The 20,050-nt window shown below is 41.6% G+C and overlaps 2 protein-coding genes across 2 annotated transcripts; one reads left to right on the top strand and one right to left on the bottom strand.

The window, feature by feature from the left end:
* Positions 1-2,441: 2,441 nt before the first annotated feature.
* On the bottom strand, positions 2,442-7,733 carry lyar (Ly1 antibody reactive homolog (mouse)). The gene is made up of 8 exons (XM_056273887.1): positions 7,331-7,733; positions 7,105-7,219; positions 6,829-6,936; positions 5,011-5,094; positions 4,422-4,767; positions 3,683-3,751; positions 3,437-3,522; positions 2,442-3,194 (listed from the first exon to the last, which is right to left on the bottom strand). Exons 1-8 carry the CDS (start codon positions 7,450-7,452, stop codon positions 3,057-3,059), a joined length of 1,068 nt encoding a protein of 355 aa, XP_056129862.1. The 5' UTR covers positions 7,453-7,733; the 3' UTR covers positions 2,442-3,056.
* Positions 7,734-8,541: 808 nt separating this feature from the next.
* zbtb49 (zinc finger and BTB domain containing 49) lies at positions 8,542-14,070 on the top strand. The gene is made up of 7 exons (XM_056301735.1): positions 8,542-8,693; positions 9,295-10,421; positions 10,552-10,598; positions 10,687-10,760; positions 11,268-11,350; positions 11,579-11,740; positions 12,308-14,070. The coding sequence occupies exons 1-7, from the start codon at positions 8,542-8,544 to the stop codon at positions 13,048-13,050; spliced, it is 2,388 nt and encodes a 795-aa protein (XP_056157710.1). The 3' UTR covers positions 13,051-14,070.
* Positions 14,071-20,050: the final 5,980 nt, after the last annotated feature.

The raw sequence follows: 20,050 nt of genomic DNA, 5'->3' as shown, positions 1-20,050 counted from the left end.
AATAAAAGTATCAGCAACATACACTTTACACATTATGGGTTTGAAGTCACTATTCTGTTTTCAGCCCTTTTCATAATCTGGATGTACAACTCCAACACCGACACTGCTCGTTAAACATGTTAAAATAGACTGGGCCGAGGGGGTTGACTTATAGCTTTTAACTTGGAATCACATCAACTTAACACAAAATGTGGGCATGGGGAGTCGTCCCAGTATTTAATACATGTGACTGTGAGTAAGATAACACAGTAAGGAGCAAAAACCATTTTTCAGTTTCTGGTTGATCCCAAATTACATAAGGATATTCTTGCCCTGTCATGAAATGGACCAATGATATTCTATGCATTGTAAAATGGGAAATATCAGGTCTAACTGAAACCATTGCTAAAATGGGCTAGAACATCAAATTTTAAAGCCACTAAGAATATTTCCACAATGCCTTACTGGTTAAAACCCATTTAATCATGGACACATTTACATCTCTCCAACAAGCTATGCAGAATCCTATCATCTTGCATTCTGTTGTATCCTGAAGAACACAACTGTATCTTAATGTATATATTTACATACTGCTGGCAAGGATTTGACATTACAGGCATCTTTGTTTTTTTAGTGCTGCCAAGTCCAAAAGGCAAACACATGGAACATGAAGTGCAGAGAGGGGAGACATTCCTTACTTTAAAAATAATTAACCATCATTTCTTACCCTCTTACAATATCCCACCGGATCATCATAGATGGACAATGTAGGGAGTTTAAAATCATCATTCATAGTTCAGTTATGTACTAACAATACATGACAACATTGTTATGGACATTAATTCACCAGGACCCTTGATGTTCACTTGATCATCCTATCATCACTGTCTTCATTTCTTACAGTGGGACACTCAAGAGACAAGTAAATGATGTGTTCATCAAATGTCATTCGTAGCTAGAATAGATGCTCCTGGTCCATTATCATCACAAAGGAGGCAGTGAAAATACATTCAAATTAGCCCCTACAATACTGAACACAATTGCATGGATCACATACTGTGTACACTTTGATGTTTAAATGAACACATCATTATCATGATGAAACTATTTGATAAAATGCCTTTGCCCCCTCACTCCATTTCCATGCACTCCACATAGTATCTTATAGACAATAGTCAATGAAAAGGATCACTTTTCATTTATTGCTTTCTTGTGTGCATGACTGTGGACTGACGAAAAAAAAACCCACCCAACCACAACCATTGGTTGTGGTCCCAATTAATGAATTAACCTCTTGAAAAGAGACTTTCAATTAGCCAATGTGTGCCCTTTTTAACATATTTTGTCCATTTCCCCCCCATTGTATTAAGTACCAAGACAGGGTCTTAATAACTGAGTATAGAGTGTAAACTTCCTTTTAACTTGTGTATTTCGCATGCATTAGGTCAGGCAACATGCTTGTTACAGGTATTTTGCTTCCAACTGCAAATCCTTAAAAAGCACAAGAGCCATGGATTGAGGGCTGCTTGAGAAAATATGCCGTTCGTTGCATGCTACCATAATATGTCTATTATTCACTCTATGGAGGTTAATACAAGCAGAAAAGCCTAGTCATCTTTTCCCTACTTCTCCATGGTCATACAACAAACACGATTTTGAGCGGTTATGTGAAATGCCTTCTGCACAAGGACAACCATAACACTGAAGTTAGCTATGTGTTTTTTGCAGTCTGAAAAGGATAAAGTCGAGATATATTCATAATAGTAATATTGATTTTCCACACTGTGCAAGATGAATCTGCCACCACTGTAGACTGGAACATCTAGTCTACAACATTGAATTTTGTGCCATGTTTTAACCTGCCAATCTATGGTTGTTTTCAGCCCTAAGATGCATGGATACCTTGAGTTTCTAAAAACCCTTTAGCGTCTGGATTAAAACAATGAATAAAGTAATCTTACAAGTAATCTATTCTCTGCTGTAGGCCAGAAAACGCCATTTTAATACTAGCAAACTTGAGTAACAGCTTCACTAATACCCAAAGTATGCAATATACAATTACAGGTAAGCAGTGTGATGAATGAGTGTCAGTGTTAAACCTGCTGGGATTAGCAGAGCTTCATAAAGCTGGGCAGATTTCCTCCTGTAGCTGTGTGTGTATGTACAGGGGAAAGAAGCTGTTCATTCTAGCGGTGGAAAAATCAGACAGCATTAAAACTTCACCTGAGGCTGACACTAAGCATCCTGCTTCTATGGAGCTTCTGTGTCCCTGGCCAAGTGAACTTCGTTCGGGGTGCCGAGGAATGTGCATTAGCCCTGTCCCGTGTGAGAGTCAAATTCACCTCAGGTGCACCCCCCCGTCCCTCCCCCCCCCTTCTAACATCCAATCCCACAGATAAGGTACCGTTTCCCAGCCTTACCGTGAGCCTGGAATGTGATACAGAGCTGCTGACCACCACAATTGGCATATTATCCATACAAAAATGACACATTCAAGGCAGAATGCACCAACACTAACTTTTGCCCAGCGTGAATAACGAACAACCCTCTTAAAACGTTTCCAACAAGTGGTTTATGTATGTAATCAGATAAAATTTGGTGGTGGAAATTTGTTTTTTCTTGAAGCTAACTTTCTGGATCTTTGACAATCTGAAAATTTCACTAATTATATTTCAAATATGTGGATGACTACATTGGTACGCTATTGACATCATACATGTCACTTCACTCACTGACTGCTTTATGATGCAATATTTGTCACACAATTTATAAATACTTCAGTTCTTGGAGCAACCATCAAAAGGCTTTTATGTCCAATTATTTTTATTGTATTATTTCCAGTATTTCATGCTATTTTTAAGTATTCCTTTCCTCAGGAGAATTGTTGAAACAATAATGTACAGCATAAAATTTAATTGAGAAACAAGACCGTTTAATCACTGAAATTACTGAATTTTTATAAAAACATTAAATGTAGATTACAAAGGGCAATGCCTTTCAAAATTTTAAATTCATGACAGTGGGGTGAAAGATGGTACAGAAGATGAACAGAAAAAAAAGTGAAAGATAAAATAATTCTACTTTATAAGTATAACTTTTTCTTTCAAAACCTTAAATTTTGGATTGCCATTGATCTTCTTGTTGAAAAGTGCCAGTAGCTCCACCTCCGATTTAAAATTGCTGTCCCCGCTGAATGAGTAGTAAGCTGCCAAAATCTGTGAATGAATTACACAAAATGCTGTTCCAACATTGTTCAACCAGAGACCAGCTCCTTTTCAAAAATATGGTTTAATACGCCCAATAACATAATATTAAGAATGCAATCTGTTAGATTTGGAGGCGAAATGGGGTGGCGTAAACCACCACCCCCTACCAAAGACTGGCACATGTGCTGCGTAAAACTCAGTAAATTCACACTTCAGCAACACAGCGAGAGTAGAGTACCAGAGTGCCTCACCTTCTTCCTTAGTTTCTTTACTGACAGTTCCTGTTCAGGTGTTTGTTTGAGGACTGCTTTTATCGTTCCATTCCAGCTGAATTTGCCTGCGAGTCAGATGTTATAAATTAGCCATCATGAACTGAAAAGTGAAGGTCATCTGCATTCAGCAACTCGGTCAGCTAAAGAAACTACACTGACCCCTATTGGTTTTACTTTCAAATACCTCAAATCCAAGAAGCGATCCTATTGAGAAAACCATGTTACCTTTGGAGGCTGCTTGTTCCTCAGTCTCCTCTATTACATGCACCTCAGCTTCATCAGTTTTTTGGTCATCTGGAAGAGATCAAATATATAAAAGGTACACAATTATTTAGGTTACTAAATCTCACTTGTGACATTTAATCCTACAATTATCAAATAAAAAAGACTTGACTTCACAATCACAGTCATTGATAGAGAAAGGAAAGTGTTTTCCCAGTACTAAAATAAAGATCAGAGAGCACAGGTTGAGCATGGTGGTCTACTGAGAGCACATGAGAAGCAGAAATAAGATCAGAAGGTTGCTTGACTGGAATCCCTGGAAAAATGTGGTAGGGAAAAGTCAAAGAGTATTTCTCTCCGCACTTTTGACATCGTCTGTGGAGGGTACACTTAAGCAAGGCCATAAACCCCTAACCACTCAAATGGAGCTATTTAGTAGCTATCAGAAGGTTATTGTTTCAATGATAAGCTCTCGGGTGCAAGTTTGTGTAACTGTGTGAATGTAAAAAAGGTTGTTAGTGGTAAAGTTCATTCAGAAATTTAAGTTTACATGGATAAATGATAGATGACGAATGGATGGAAAAAAGTCTTCCAATTATGCAACTTAAGATCTACTGTAGCACATTATAATCAATTTACAGACAACACATTATCATGCACTGTTTACGAACTACAAGTGGATCCAAATTACATTTACTGAAAGTAGAGAGACATCAACAAAGTATCTTACTGATGGACACACCTTCACAGACTTCCCTGCTTTTCTTCCTCTTCTTTCTGGATGTTTCATCTCCCCTACTGTGTCCGTTCTCCTCTCCATTTCCATCTTCCTCAACACCTCCCTTTCTTTTTTTATTCTTTTTTTTCTTTGTGTAAGTCTGCTCTTCTTCCACCTCCTCTGTGTTACTTTTTTCTGCACCTTTCTTGACCTTTCTATTTTTCTTCTGACAGGTCTCTTGGTGCTCCCGCTTGTTCACTTTCTTCTTCTTCTCTGAAAAGCCATTCTCCTCTTGACTTTCACAGATCTCTACCTTTACCTCTGCTGCAGTCTGTTTAGGTACTTCAGTCGACTTGGTGGTCTCCTGAATCTGTTCAATAATAAAAAGATCACGAAAGCTGTCATAATGAGAAGAATGTGATAAAGTGAAAGTTTTATCTTGCTGGCAGAACTTTCCACAGCAGGAAGATTATTATTACCATCCAAGTCAATGTCCTGTAAAATTTCATTTTAGGTAATTGACAGAGCTTATGTTATGGACAAAAAGCAACAACATTTACTTTTAACTTGGTGGAAAATCTTCCTTTAGTGTAATTTAAATAGACTAACTTACATTGCTTGTGGCTTCAGAAAAGATGTTCCATACTTCATCTTGCAAACTAGCACCGCTAATTCTCAGACTGTTTCTCATCCAGTTCTATAAGATGAGGGACGAAAAGAGCCATGTTAGAAGCTGGACTGAAAATTGATTAGTCTGTGACTGCAAACCATCAGCTTGTCCTGAGAAACCCAGCCTAATCTTTTCAAATATCAGTATTTACTACTGCAACAAAATCTATTTAATTTTAGGCCAGTGAATAGCTGGAGACTGAATACATTTTCATCTTCCACACAAAGCAACGGCATTTTCCCTCCTAGTCTTCTGTGTGATAGATAGATAGTAATCTGGAGGTAACAAATCCTGGCATCAAAATGTCTTCTTTTGCATTGACTAGTTATCGCCAAGTGTATTCATTAAACGCTCTCGTTAAGTGCTTTTTTTCTAAACCTGATACTATATTGCTGTTTGTGCCAGGGGACCCCGTTAAGTGCCAGGAGGATTGCCATGAATTGTACACCGGGGAAACCAAACAGATACTGGCCAAGAGGATGGCACAACACAGAAGAGCTAACACGTCATGACAGGACTCCGTAGTCTACACCCATCTACAGGGCATTTTTTTTCAAGGATGGAGGATGTGCATATCCTTGACAGGGAGGAACACTGGTTTGAACGGGAAGTCAAAGAGGCCATCTATGTGTAGAGGGAATGACCATCCCTGAACCAAGGATGGAGCCTTAAGGGCCCTTTCACACTTATGTTGTTTAGTCCGGACTTTCAGACTTTCCAGAAAAGTCCGAACCAGACTGCCAGGTGTGAAACCTCTTGGACCAGGGTACAGGGATCAAAGACTCGGTCTTTGGCCCAAGCTCAGGAGGTAGTCTCGGTTCAGACCAAGGTTCATGAATGTCTGATGTGAAATCAAAGGTTCGGACTTTTGGATCAATCATAGGAAGTGATAAAACAAGCACAAACAGTAACACCTAGCAACAGTGAGCGCGCCTGGCAACAACGAGCGCACCTGGCGGCAACAACGAGCCAAAAGTTCAAGTCAAGGTCCGCTGGTATGAAAGCAAAAGTCCTGAACCTAATGACTATAAAATAACAGATGTGAAAGCACCAGAACCAGACTCTGGTTCAGACCTTGGTTTGGACTTTCAAGTGTGAAAGGGAGTACATCTGTTGTCATCTTACAATGAAGTGATTGCCAACTATTCCCCAATGCTCTGTGAATAGTACACATTACCATTGTAACTCTAGTTAATGGTCACGGCAGTCTACATATGAAACTTGATCATTGTTTTCGGATGTTATGCCACTATGCTGTTTATAAGGGTGGAGATACCTGCAGTCAGTTGAGACTGAAGAAGTCACTTAGATGAGTGATGAAACTTTCCTCTCAATAAACGTTGTGTCCAGATGAACTGATTCAACTTTCTGTGCTTATAGTAAGCTTGTGAACAGAGGTTTCTCAGTTGTGCGCCAATTTACCTGTCAAGGACTGTACAATTTATTAAGGTCCATAAGGGAGAAATGACTATAAAGCCAAAACAGTAGCAGTAACCTAATATGGTGGTCATGGTTAGCCACAATTGCAAAGTCGTAGAGTATGTCCCGATGCATGTCTAGTTGCTTGAGGTCTTGTTTCTAGTGTCATTACTAACCTTTGTTATCTTCCATTTCATCAAAATTAATACTTTGATCATACACCACACAGAGAATTGCAAAAGAAACAGGTAAAAAAAAGAAATCACACAACAGAAATTAAACTATTATCTGTTATATCCAAATTTAAAGGAACAGACCAATAGGAGATATCAAATCACCAACCTGAAACTTAGCCTTCTTTCTTGGGACATTATCGTACATACTGACTTGATTAAGCACATCCTTGAGCTTTGTGCTGATCCCTGGTTTGTTCATGGCATCATGGATTCGCTGTTAAAAATGATCAGTATCTTATCTTGCAGATTATTCAGAGTGGTTTGACTCCTCACATCAACACGGAGACTTGCTTGGCAAGGCCCTTACAATTTTGAGAGTATGTCACGACATGTTAAAAAACACACACACAAAACATGCACATGGCCAGTACAGGTACCTTACCTGAATCCATTGCTGCTGTTTCATATCCCCTTTGTTTGACTTGGCCTCATAACCTTTGCCTCCATACTTCTGATCTTCGGAGATACATTTTACGTGATTTTTATAGTCATCGCCCCTATTTGCCACACATTCAGAGAAAGCAAAAAAAAATAAAACACGCTTAAAAGACTACATATAGAGCTAATCAAAAATCAAGAAAGCCCCATCCTCTATGCAATGTAATTACCAGAAGTCTTTTCCGCAGTCTATGCACGACAAGACTTGGCATCCCCGGCACATAGCCACGTGTTTATCGACTTGGGCTTTCTTGAGCGATTCACCACACGCGTTACACGCGAAGAAAACCATTTTGAACGACGATACTTGGTTCGACCGTCAAATCTGCTACTGCTGACCGTCCTAGGATCTGTTTAGTTATACTGAACCCACCAAGCCCTGCGTGCATTAGGGTCACCAAAGTGGACGTGGGCTAACGTTTGCTAAAGTAAGCCAGCCAACACCGGCGCGTCGTTACCGGTAAACGGGGATCAGAAGCGTCTGTGGCTTGATACCAGTATCTAAAAAGCCAAGTAAATGGGCAGGGTTGTAATGTTAAAGTTGCCCCGCAGCCTCAGCTCTTGCTAGCTCAAACTTTTCAAAACACACGTGACCAGTTTCAGACCAGCGTAGCAACAGAATATCTTCCGTATGCATACACACGTCAGAAGTAAGGTTCCGGGCAGGATAGTTCCAATTATTGTACCCTCTGTTATGACATTCATTATTGTATGTTTTGGGATTTTAGTCCATTTCTGAAGTTATTCCGTTAATATGCAAATAACTTCATAGATGCTGGCTCTGTGTTTTTTTCCACAAATTATTGTGGTATAATGTCAGTGTGTTTGCGTGTATTTAATACAAGCTGTACCAGGAAATGAAACATGACGTTCGAGAGACGAGCTACCGTCCAAATAGGAAGGTGAATTGTGGAGGTATATTGTGGGTCGAGACCATGGTTGAGCGAGGTCTTCTCGTGGTCCAGAGCTTCACAGTTGGTTGTTGTTAGTGGGTTTAGGTTTTGTTGTCATATTATTTTAACTTTTAAAATCTGTATTACTGCGATGGCAAAAAAAAATGGCCGCAAGCTGTAGTTGGACCTCGGGTTGTATTATTGTGCATTCAACAGTGAACCAGAACACCTTCGTTGCTTTTATCGTCCAGTTTTACATGTATGTGCGCAACGTGTACAGAAATGAGGGGTTTGCTCAGGAGTTGTATTCGACGCAATATCCGATATTCACTCGAATGGTTATTCTATTTGCCAGCACTTGCATCAGTACAAAGTTAGCCGTGTGTATTTAACATACAAAAATCCTGTTTTTCAGCTGCTGCTAACATTTGCATCTCGGTTGTTTCGACGAGTGGAGCTCTGTGAGCTCTGTCAATAGCGGATGTACGATGGATACGTTGTCCAGTCACAGTTCATACCTTCTCCAGCAGCTGCAAGAACAGAGGATTCAGGGGCTTCTCTGTGACTGTATGTTGGTGGTCAAAGGCGTCTGTTTTAAAGCTCATAAAAATGTACTGGCTGCTTTCAGTTCCTATTTCAGGTGCGCATTTATTAAGATTACACTTAGTTTTTTTGCAGAATATCACTTGTTCTGTAGACTACCATTCATAACCAAACATAAATCTAGAATTAAAGCTGAAATGCATGATTTCTCCGATCTGTCCCTCCTTATGGCAGTAAGAACTACAAACAATGTGTGGTAGCTATTGTCACTTGTGTGGTCAGTTCAGCAGTAAAAAGTTCCCACCCTTTTAAAAATGGCGTCCTCGAATTAAAGCTAACACAGGCAATCTACTACAAACTTTATCAGAGCACAGTTCAACTGTGATATTGATAGTAGACTTGATAAATTATCTGTCCAACAGAAGCATTGCCACATCGTCGTCACCTTCGGTCCTATTTTCTGTTTGAGTATACATTTGTTTTCCACTGCACCAGTTTTTGACCGACCTGATCAAAAATGTCAAAATTTCAACAGCGGTATAAGGAAAGTGTCTCCAACCATGCTGCCAGCTAGGATTATGTAATCTGGCTCCATGGTCCAGATGGATAATATCACTATTTATTAATGGGGAAAAATCCTGGATTTCAGCTTTAAACATTAAGAAATGATTTAACCAAGCTGACTTCTACTTTTGTAGGTCCTTATTTCAAAATTCCCCCAGCCAGAAGAATGACGTGTTCCACTTGGTTATTCAAGACGTCAGTGGCATTGGCCAAATTCTGGACTATATGTATACATCCCATCTTGACATCAACCAAGATAATGTACAGGCGCTGCTGGACATTGCCCAGTGTTTGCAGGTTCCCAATGTCCAGAGCATGTGCAATGCCTTCCTCAAACCCTGTCCACCATCAGTGGAGCCTGCGCCATTCTCTCTTCCAAGTGTCCTCACCTCAGAACATGACTGCCTCCTAGGAAGTGGACTTTCTCAAGAAGTGGACCTACACAGTCCATCTGAAACCCAAAGGCCTGGGTTGAACAGCGACCTGGACCACACCAAAAGATTACCCATTGGAGTGCCTAATAGCAGCTCAAACTGTGACACATCTGGTGGCACGCAGGCACCTGTGGAGAAGCAACTTGTCCATGGCTACAAGCTGCGTAACTTCTACAGCAAGCAGTACTTCAAACAAAGTGCAGAGCAAATTAACAATGCATCCTTGAATCAAGGTCCAAGCCCTTTAGTGGTTATTGAAGAGCAGCAGCGTTCACTCGGGGTCAGTCAGGGAGCCAATCACACCCCTGTGTGCTCAGGAAGCACTGTTAACCCACCCCCCCTCTGTACCTCAAAACCAGCTGAAAAGAGCCCCGGTTCTTTGTTACCGCCTGTAGATCCTTTACCTCTTCCCAACTCTGACCCAGCAGACGCTATGCTCAACAAGCCAGTGCGTCCAAAGAAAGCTGTCTACCTAAAAAAGTACAACTACCTACGGTCACAGAAGGTTTTGGAAGAGATGTGTGCTGAAGCAGTCAGTGAACCAGTCCTCAGCTGTCCCAAAGAGAGTAACCAAGAAGAGTCTTTAGTCCAGAATGAAGCTCCTGAAGCTCCTGTAGACTGCCTTACAGAAGGCAGAGATGAGGTTCCTGAGACGGCAACAGCTGTCCAAATTCCAAGTCCCCCACCTGTGGATGAAGAGGACAAAAATCTGAAGACGGTGTCAAACCCACCACAGTCAACCGGACACAAACAGTATTGCTGTGTGGTATGTGGAAAGATCTTCAAACATCCAAGCAACCTGGAGCTTCACAAGCGCTCACATACTGGTATTTCCCCTTTTATAATTGCCTCATAAACAAAGATGAAAAAAATGGTTGGAGGAATTGGGGCAATGGTTATAGTTTTCATATTTGTTATTGTTTACAAGAGACAAATATGCATTTCCTTTTTTGGCAGGTGAGAAGCCCTTTCAGTGTAATGTTTGTGGGAAAAATTTTTCACAGGTACAGTCTAGTGCCCAGCTTTAATTTTGAATTGGTAGTCTCTTGAGGTGACGCTAATGCATTTTTTTTCCCTGACCTGTTTTTACAGGCTGGCAATTTACAGACACATTTGCGAAGACACTCTGGAGAGAAACCATACATCTGTGAATTATGTGGAAAAAGGTAAAGTATATTTAAATTGATAAGTTGTTTTCATGGGGCGTCTGGGTGGCATGGTGGTCTATTCAGTTGCCTACCAGCATGGGGATTGCCCGTTCGAATTCCCATGTTACCTCCGGCTTGGTCGGGCATCCCTATAGACACAGTTGGCCGTGTCTGCGGATGGGAAGCTGGATGTGGGTATGTGTCCTGGTCACTGCACTAGCGCCTCCTCTGGTCAGTCGGGGCACCTGTTCGTGGGGGAGGGGGAACTGGGGTGAATAGCATGATCCTCCCATGCGCTACATCCCCCTGGCGAAACTCCTCACTGTCAGGTGAAAAGAAGCAGCTGGCGATTCCACATATATTGGGGGAGGTCTGCATCCTTCCCCGGATCGGCAGAGGGGGTCGATCAGCGACCGAGATGGCTCGGAAGAGTGGGGTAATTGGCCAAGTACAATTGGGGAGAAAAGGGGGGAAAATAGAAAAAAAAATTGTTTTCATTGCCTATTGTTCATCTGTCACCTACAGCTTTGCTGCAGCAGGGGATGTTCAGCGTCATATTGTGGTTCACACTCGAGAGAGGCCTCATCTGTGTGACATATGTGGCAGAGGTATGTGATAGTTCCAAGCAAACATAACTTTCACTAAATTCAACATATCATTTAGTTATCACAATGCAACCAACACCATGACATTTTTAAAACAACTCATCTGCAAGTGATTGACCCCCACTTTAGCTGTCTGTGTTAGAAACCCTTTTTGGATAATTGAGACTTTTTTCCATTTAATTCACAACAATGCCTCTCTTCCTCAACACCCTTATGTAATTGATTGTCCAGGTTTCAGCAACTTTAGCAATCTCAAGGAGCACAAAAAGACTCACACAACCGACAAGACATTCACTTGTGATCAGTGTGGAAAATCCTTCAACATGCATAGAAAGTTGCTGAAGCACAAGATCCGCCATGCTGGGGAAAAAACGCACCGCTGCGACACCTGTGGTAAAGAGCAACCTGTTATTTGGCTAAATTATGCTAATTTTGGTCCTGCACCAAAGGGGCATTCACAAGGTTTTTGCTCATATGCAAAAAAACATGAAGCATGTTCAGTCAGCTTGAGGCCGCTGGACGTGGGGGGTAGAACCGTGCACATTTCATTCTGTCATTCAGTCATTGGACAAAATATGACTATCTGCAAGGTGCCCCAAATTAAGATATTTTAAATTTTACTGCTTGAAATGGGCACATATAATGCACAGAGTCAAGGCAGAGGTAGAGGAAGTGAAGCGCTTTGACTCATTAAAATGAATGACAGGTATCACGCACATGCATGTTAATAATCCTGTGTGCAAGTCAGTCAACCACAGATGTCAGAATGGATGCAGAGACAGTTGAGTGTAAAAAGATATGTGGCTCTGTTCTTTTTTACGTTTTGCATATTCCTTCGCATTCCAAATAAATAGTTCAAGGCTCTGTAATCTAGTTTAATCTGTTCATTTGTACATTCATCATGTAGAACATGACAATCTCGCAGTATTTTCCACTCATTGTGTGATATATCTTGTATAGGAAAGTGTTTCATTGGCTCAGGGGATCTGCAGCGTCATGTGCGTTCACATACTGGTGAGAGACCCTACTTCTGCAATGCCTGTGGGAAAAGTTTCACCCGCTCTGCCCTGCTGAGGAGACATCGTAACATCCACTGCAAAGGAGCCCCGGACCACACACCAATCGCAGACACCTCTGATCAGCCGGGCAGCTCAGATGGAGCTGCCTCGTTCTCCAAACCTCACAGTCACAGCAAACCCACTGTGGCTTCCACTGATCAGAATTTCCCCAATGTGATGCCCAGTGCAGAAACAGAGAAATCTTCACCTCCTCCTCCGTCACCACAACCACCCCCACATATAGAGACTCCACCAACCAGCATGCATCTCACCCCAGCATCTACCTCTAATGGCCTCCCAGAGTTACGTTCTCTGGTGCCCCAGCACCTGATCTCCTCTACCCACCAGGAGAAAGGTTCCCCACCACCTGCCGCAGACCACCTGAAACTGGCCAGAGCCCACCTACCTCAGGAGGCTGTGTATGGTCTTTATGTGGACAATGGGGCCTTAGCAGTGGAGATGGTGGGGGGTCTAGCTGGGAGGCCCTACCTGCCTCCAACAGACAATCACTGTGGCTCACTCACAACATCTAATAGGTCCAACATCGGCCCCTATAGGGCCAGTGAGGGCCAATTTATCTCTAGCGTGACACTCTGGGGCCTGGCCATGAAAACTTTGCAAAATGATAATGACTTGGAGCAGTGAATGGCTGGCCCATGTTTGGACTTGCACAAAATACCCCATTCATGAAACTTGTGCTGTTTCGCTGATATCCACTTGATATGTATTTTGAAATTAAATGAATGCAAGGGGCGGGGCCTTGTACATCACTGATTGAGAGCCAAGGGTACCTACCACTACATGCTAGTTTTCAAGAAAAAAAAAGAACAATGTGACACATGCAATACTTTGAAGGCCTAATTTATTGGGTTCTTAGCTGGCTTAGGTCAATGTAAAAAAAAAAGTGCTTTCTGATTTGTTTCTGAAGTAATGAAAATACAATTTCATTTGTTCTTCCCTTAACAATAGTCTGTTGCCCAAGGATGGAAGGGAGCCAAAATCTGTCCAGCTATGTGTTATCAAAACCTAGATAAAGAATAAATTATACTCAGGTATTTTAATTTGTAAACTTTTTACTGTGCTTGATAAACCTCAAAATAGGTAAGCTTTTTTATTTATCAGTGTAAAATATGAATGTACCCAAGTCGTACAATCACAAATGCATAAAATTTGCTATTTCATTTGTACATTACAATATAAATTGATGTTAAAGAAAGTAAATCAACCATCATAAAATCATAAATCAGCCATGCATCCAGCAATTTTACAGGTCATACATCTGAGGGTATAGTAGCACTGTATTACTGCCATAGGTAGTGCCTTATGACAATAACAGGGTTGTAATTTGCAGATCAATTCCTGGATCATGCGTTGCTGTACGTGTGTCTTAGTGATTAGATGATGACTATAAAGCCGCTACTGTTGCCTCATTGTGTTCCGCAATGCAATGTGAACTCACTTCCCACGGTTTATAATGTCATCAATTAGACTACAGGGGGAGCCCGAACATTTGTGCGACAGTGTGTGATGTAATTTGGCCCTCTGCAGCGCCACATAAACTGCAATGTGTGAGAGCTGGTCATCACCAGCAACCCTTACTCTATACTTTCACACTTATGGGAAAAATGCTTTGTATTAGTCAAAGTATAGTAAAAATTAATACAATATTATGTGACATCTGTCCACTCTTGCTAAGTGTCCAAGGGAAAGAATATTATTTATGGACTTAGTCTGAGACCCCCCCCCCCACACTTCCAGTCAGAGCCACCCCCCAGATAACACCACGGGAGACCCAATCATTTTCATTGTATTGGAACAGTTTTTTGTGGTATTTGATTCATATATTTCTGTTGTGGCCGGGTGAGATTTTCAACCACATGTAGAGGGCAATACATGTTATCAGCAGGCAGGATTAGTGCATCTGCATACCCAGAAATCGCGTTTTGTGTGACACACAGGACGAGTAATTTGTAACATGTATTAGTTTGCAGCGTCCATCCATCCATCTTTTATCCAAGCCACTTATCCGAAATCGGGTCGCAGGATGCCAGAGCCTGTCCCAGCAGTCAAGGGAAAATGTGTGGTAAAGAAAACATTTTTGATTATTTCATATTAGTTATAGTACAGCCATATCACCCCCCCCCCACACACACACACACACACACGCATACAAATAATAATGGGGCCCTCTCTCGATGTAATCTGAACCCTGTTTATGGCCTTGATCTGGCTGTTACGAGGATTAAGTATGTTGATATAGTTATCACCATATGTTTCACAGTTTTTACAATCTAATAAACAATCACTGTCATAAACAGTGCACTGGGGGAAGCATTCATGGCAAGATAAGCAGCTGATAATTGGCTACCATTGTCACAACATACAGACCCTGTTCCTTCACGCCCACTGGATTAGTTGCCTAGCAACACATGGAATAAGTCTGTTGTTATGGCATCCACTCTCTTCCAGTGCCCTCTGGATCAGCCCTTGTTCTAATGATGGACATGGACAGGAATCCTGGGCAGGAGAAACCGCTTGACCCAATTGCTTTATAGGCTCTTAAAAAGTCCTCATCAGATGTACTGTTTAAACTTCATGAACTAAAATGTTGTTCCTGTCTGCTCATCCACTGCTTTTGAATGATGTGGAAAAGTTACATGGTGTACATTAAGAGCTCAAACCGATATAACTTATTGTGATATGTGTAACGATTTCTTTATTTGCTCTAGGTTTTCACCCCAAGACTGTACATTTAAGACCACAAACGATATTGTTTTAAACAGCTGTCCAGTTTGAATTTGAATGTATGTTGAATTATGAGTCTGTGTGTGTGTGTGGGGGGGGGGGGGGACGTTTTTATCTGGGTCACTGCGTGTAAGGAGAGCCCTCCTGTGTATACATCATGGAGGCAGACAGCAGCAACACAGTGAGAGCCCTTGTCTCATCGATGATGACAATTGTGCACTAATGATCCCAAGGCACCAATAGGCAGTCCCGGTCTTCTGGTAAGATTTCCAGCTTTTGTCATAGCAGCTAGATAATCCTTTGACTCCTTACCTTTGCAGTGTTGAGGACTAAAGGTCAGTGAAGCGAGCCCAGACTAGAAGGTCATGTATTCCAGTCCCCCAAGCATCTGAGAGAAATTGTGGGGGGATGGGGGTTCTACAGTAACCAACAGAAGCAGACCATGGGAGAATGGGTAACTCACAGGTGTAGAGTCTATGTCTATGAATGCTTAGCATTGTAGTGACGACAAACAGCTTAGAAAAATGAGGCTTAAGTGATTTGCTATAGATGATATAAACTGAACACACCGGGGAACGAGGAGGTCCTGCTACCCTCTCAATATGTGTTAAATATGTCTTTGACATGCGTGCAGGGCTATACAGTGCCAACATTTACACATCGCATCTATACAAGCAACATATTAAATCGTCACAGAGAATATAAACAACAATAAACAGAAACAATGTTTCATTTGTGTAAAAAGATATACTCTATATATAAGAGTCTTATGTACTTCACTGATAGTCCAGCTTATTACATATTCACATTTGAAGGAGTGTTGTCATCAGCCACCAGACTTGGTGACTTTATGGTTATATTCTTGCTTCCCGCGTCCATCAGTTTCTGTCCATGTCTCCTCACGCCTCCTCTTCCCCATCATGCTTGTTAATCCTGATTATGCACGCTGTATAACTGGTGCAGAATGAAAGCCGGAGCTAATGCCATTTTACCCAGAAACATTTCCAAAAGCTAGCCCTTTGTTTCGATATCTAATCATGTTTCATTTGCTTTGTGCTCTCATAGGCATGTGGATAGGTTTAATTAACAGCTGACTGGGAGAAATATGAGTTCATCCAAAATCAGCTATGAATGAGTGATATTTCACCGGAGAGGATGAGCAGGATAAAGGTTTACTGAGCGCAGGTTCTACATTTGACATTTGTTGTGGAAACTCAGTATCCTATTATTGATTTTATAATATTTGGGATCCCACAATGATTACATATGACATGTTACCTTGCATATTGCACATTGTGTACTATTTAAAACATGCAAGTTGCTATTTATTTATGGAACTGGTGATAGAGAATACTGCTGGTGGAGTGTATATGCTATGTCATGTGTGTGTGCGCTATGATATGCAGAATATATGTGTGTATGCTGATCTCATATCTATGATGTTGTGTAGTATTGTTAGTATTAAGATTAGGTTTAGTATTATTCTGATCCCAAGGTGATTGACCTCTACTATCTAGCTACCTCCGTTACTCTACCCTGTTGATGTAATTTTTATCCTCTTTGCTGCTATCTACACCTGAATGTCCCTTCGGGGATGAATGAAGGTTATCTTATCTTATGATCCCTAATTCCTTTTATACTTTCATGCTCCCATTTCTGATAACACAAAACTGTCCTTAGTTGTCAGAATATCTGAATTTTTATTTTAAACTCTCAATATTCATTGCTGCACTTCAAAAATAAATCAGCACCTGAATGCGCTTTGGCCCGATTGTTGCTTGAGCCATGCAGTAATTGCTGTGAGAGTTTTGGCGTGTTTTGCTGCTGGGCCAGATGAATGAGTATCTGACCCAGTGTCTGTGCTATAATTCCTCTGTGTGTTGCAATATGAAAGGGGCTTAAGCAGAGGAGAAGAATGCTAATTGTTCCCACTGTCACTCTGCTGTCTGCTCACTCTCTTTTCCCCTCCCTCAGTCTATAAATCCCCTTTCTGCTTCAGTTTCTCTCTTTTTCTGTTTTTGTTCTCCCTCATCTCTTGTATTCAGGTACCAACCAGCTGAACGCCAGTGGGCCACTCACCCAATGCACAGTGGACTACAAGGACAGGTGATGCTACATATTTCCATTTGCATAGTCTTCCTCGGGGTCTCAGAACAAGCTTCCCTATGATAAATGTGTCAGTCTCTCATGTGATGAGGCCGTTTTACTCTGGCGTTACTCTGTGCTCATGCACAGTCACCTTTCTTCTGCTTTCTGGCTGTGAATTTTCTGCTGCTATACCAACTGCCCCTTATTCAGACGTACTTGCCTTCGGCTACTGTACCCAGGTGGTCCCAGTCTACGCCTGCACTACAGTTGTACTTCTCTAAGATTTATTTAGACACCTGTCAGTTTGTGTGATAAGTTATTCTTTGTCACCCCACCCATGGTAAAAAAAACCCCAAAACATACAAAATAGAAGATTGTTCAGCACATAACATCCTCCAGAGAAAATGGTTGACAGTGGGAATGTATAGTTAATTTGCTATCATATTGGCTCTAGATCAATATTTATGATATCAAGTAAATTTTAAAGCTCTTCTTCACATATTATGAATAAACAGGGTTGAGAGAAGATTGGCTTCATTTGAGGTCTTTCTCAGGTGCATTGTACCTATTTGCATACTCTTAATTCACATGCACCCAATGTACAAGATCAAGAACATAGTAAGACCCATAAGGAGCATGGTTAAACCATTACAGTGTCAATGCAAAATGTTAGTATAGCATACCTTAATTCTATTAATGTCTTTTGTTAACCTCAATAATAGACCCAAAAAATAATAAATTGTTAAACACAGGATAGATTTGAATAACAGGCTTGGGTCATTCATCAGCACAAGCTTTGATTTTATCTGCAACGAATAAAAGAAAACACAAACTCCATGAACCTTTTAGGGAGATGATCACTTTTCAGAAATTGTGTATTTTTCGTAAATAGCATTGTGCAGACCTTTTTGTTTTGGATGAAGTAAAGTCATGCTAGAAATTGTGTCTTACAGTGAAGCAAAGCCACCATAGACCTCTGACTGGGGGTGCCGTGATGCTTTCGTAATCTTTACTGTCTCCTCCTCTGTGCAGATTTCTGCTTGAAACTGTACAGTCACATCAAATTCCAGCTTTCTGAGAGCCAGCAGTTGGGCACTGGCTCATTATCTGAAACAGATCCTAGCGAAGTGGATAAGTCCACATGAGAGACTCTTCTTGCTCAGATCCTTTTGATTTTCCTGTGGTGAAAATATTAGCCAATCAGATTTAATGGTCCCTTAATCACATGGACAGAGCCCTTCAGGCAAGAAGTGGATGTGAGTGGTTTAGTCTGCATGTGTGTGTGTGCGCGCACGTATGAGAGAATGCGTGTGTGTGTGTGTGAGAGAGAGAGAGAGAGAGAGAGAGGAAGAGAGAGAGGGAGAGAGAGTTAGGGGAGAGTACAAGAAATGATTGGAGAGATGCTGTAAAATTAGCCACGCTGTCAGAGCAGTTTGCACTTGGCTGTATAAGAATTGTCATCAGCGTAGCAGACCCAGGGAACCCCCCTCCCCCCAGTCCTATCATTTTGCCTCCGGTGAGGTTCACACACACACACACACACACACACACACACACACACACACACACACACACACACACACACACACACACTCTCTCTCTCTCTCTCTCTCTCTCTCTCTCTCTCTCTCTCTCTCTCTCTCTCTCTCTCTCTCTCTCTCTCTCTCTGCCTGGATGATCTGATAAGATGGCACATGGCTTCAGCTCCTCCAGTGGGGCTGGACAAGAACAGTAATCTGACAATAGAATGTCATCAAGTCAATGAAATAGAACAAGAGGTAAAGTGCCCCATGATAAGACAGGCTAAATATATGATAAACAATAGACCAATAACTTTGGCATACTAATGAGGAAAGACCACTAAGTCCTAGCTCAGTGTGACTCCTCAAGCATAGTGTGTGTGTGTGTGTGTGTGTGTGTGTGTGTGTGTGTGTGTGTGTGTGTGTGTGTGTGTGCGCGCGCGCGCGCACATGGCTTAGAAACTGTTGTCCCAGATTGCATAACATTACTCAATGTCTAAAGTGAGTCACGTTTTCAGCAGGGCAACAAACTGACTTGGTGGCCCTCTGGTCCATCAGTCCCCGTAGAAACCAGTTCTTGCCAGTGTATCTAAGGGCAAGATGAACAGCATGGCCACAAGATAGTACAAAAGTTTTGTGACGAAGGACTTGCTTTACATAAAAAATTGACAGGTTTTAGACTGCATATGGAGCGACTGAACAACCACTAGCCCTATTTTTAAACGATTTCATTCCTTACAATTAAAGCTTGTGTGATGAACATAAATGTGCAATACTTTAAATTCGGAAATGAGGTGTAAACGATCACGTTTAAAGACGCCTGTCAAATGAATAAAACGTTCACGTAACAAAAAACCCGAATGATGTTAGAGCTTTAGATAGGAGTTGAGCTCAAACTAAAACGACCCCACAAAGCTTCGTGGCAGCTCACAGCTGCGGGACAATTTGTCCCTTAATTGCGTGATGCTTTAGCACCTTCCTCTATCTGCAAGCGAATTTGCGGGTAAATACGCGGATGTCCTTCGGCAGTATTAGATCACGGTCAGCCAAAAAAACCCCAAAAAGCAAAAAGACAAGTCAACACAATATGCGTACTTTACGCACGCTCCTCTTTACGCACGCTCCTCTTTACGCACGTGGCTCGTGTGCTGGTCTTGTGCGTTCTGCTCCTGGCATCCATTTCTGTAGGTGTGGCATAAATGCGACTAAAGGGTCACGGTGACTCTGAGTTAGTCGGCAGCTTTGCTAATTAACCTGTAATCATTCTGGGAACATGGAGCGAGTGCTCGAAG

Source organism: Lampris incognitus, chromosome 2 (genome assembly GCF_029633865.1).
Source record: "Lampris incognitus isolate fLamInc1 chromosome 2, fLamInc1.hap2, whole genome shotgun sequence".
Taxonomy (NCBI): Eukaryota; Metazoa; Chordata; class Actinopteri; order Lampriformes; family Lampridae; genus Lampris; species Lampris incognitus.
The sequence above is the reverse complement of the archived record's forward strand: the minus strand, read 5'-3'. Positions and strand labels throughout refer to the sequence as shown.

What these genes read in the sequence shown, in the direction of transcription:
- lyar (XM_056273887.1), bottom strand. Translation starts at nt 7,452, where the DNA reads ATGGTTTTCTTCGCGTGTAACGCGTGTGGTGAATCGCTCAAGAAAGCC. An exon ending in GACTGCGGAAAAGACTTCTG is followed by an intron (nt 7,220 to 7,330) that starts GTAATTACATTG and finishes TGTGGCAAATAG; the next exon opens with GGGCGATGACTATAAAAATC. An exon ending in AACAGCAGCAATGGATTCAG is followed by an intron (nt 6,937 to 7,104) that starts GTAAGGTACCTG and finishes CATTTTTAACAG; the next exon opens with CGAATCCATGATGCCATGAA.
- zbtb49 (XM_056301735.1), top strand. Translation starts at nt 8,542, where the DNA reads ATGGATACGTTGTCCAGTCACAGTTCATACCTTCTCCAGCAGCTGCAA. An exon ending in TCACAAGCGCTCACATACTG is followed by an intron (nt 10,422 to 10,551) that starts GTATTTCCCCTT and finishes CTTTTTTGGCAG; the next exon opens with GTGAGAAGCCCTTTCAGTGT. An exon ending in GTGTGACATATGTGGCAGAG is followed by an intron (nt 11,351 to 11,578) that starts GTATGTGATAGT and finishes TTGATTGTCCAG; the next exon opens with GTTTCAGCAACTTTAGCAAT.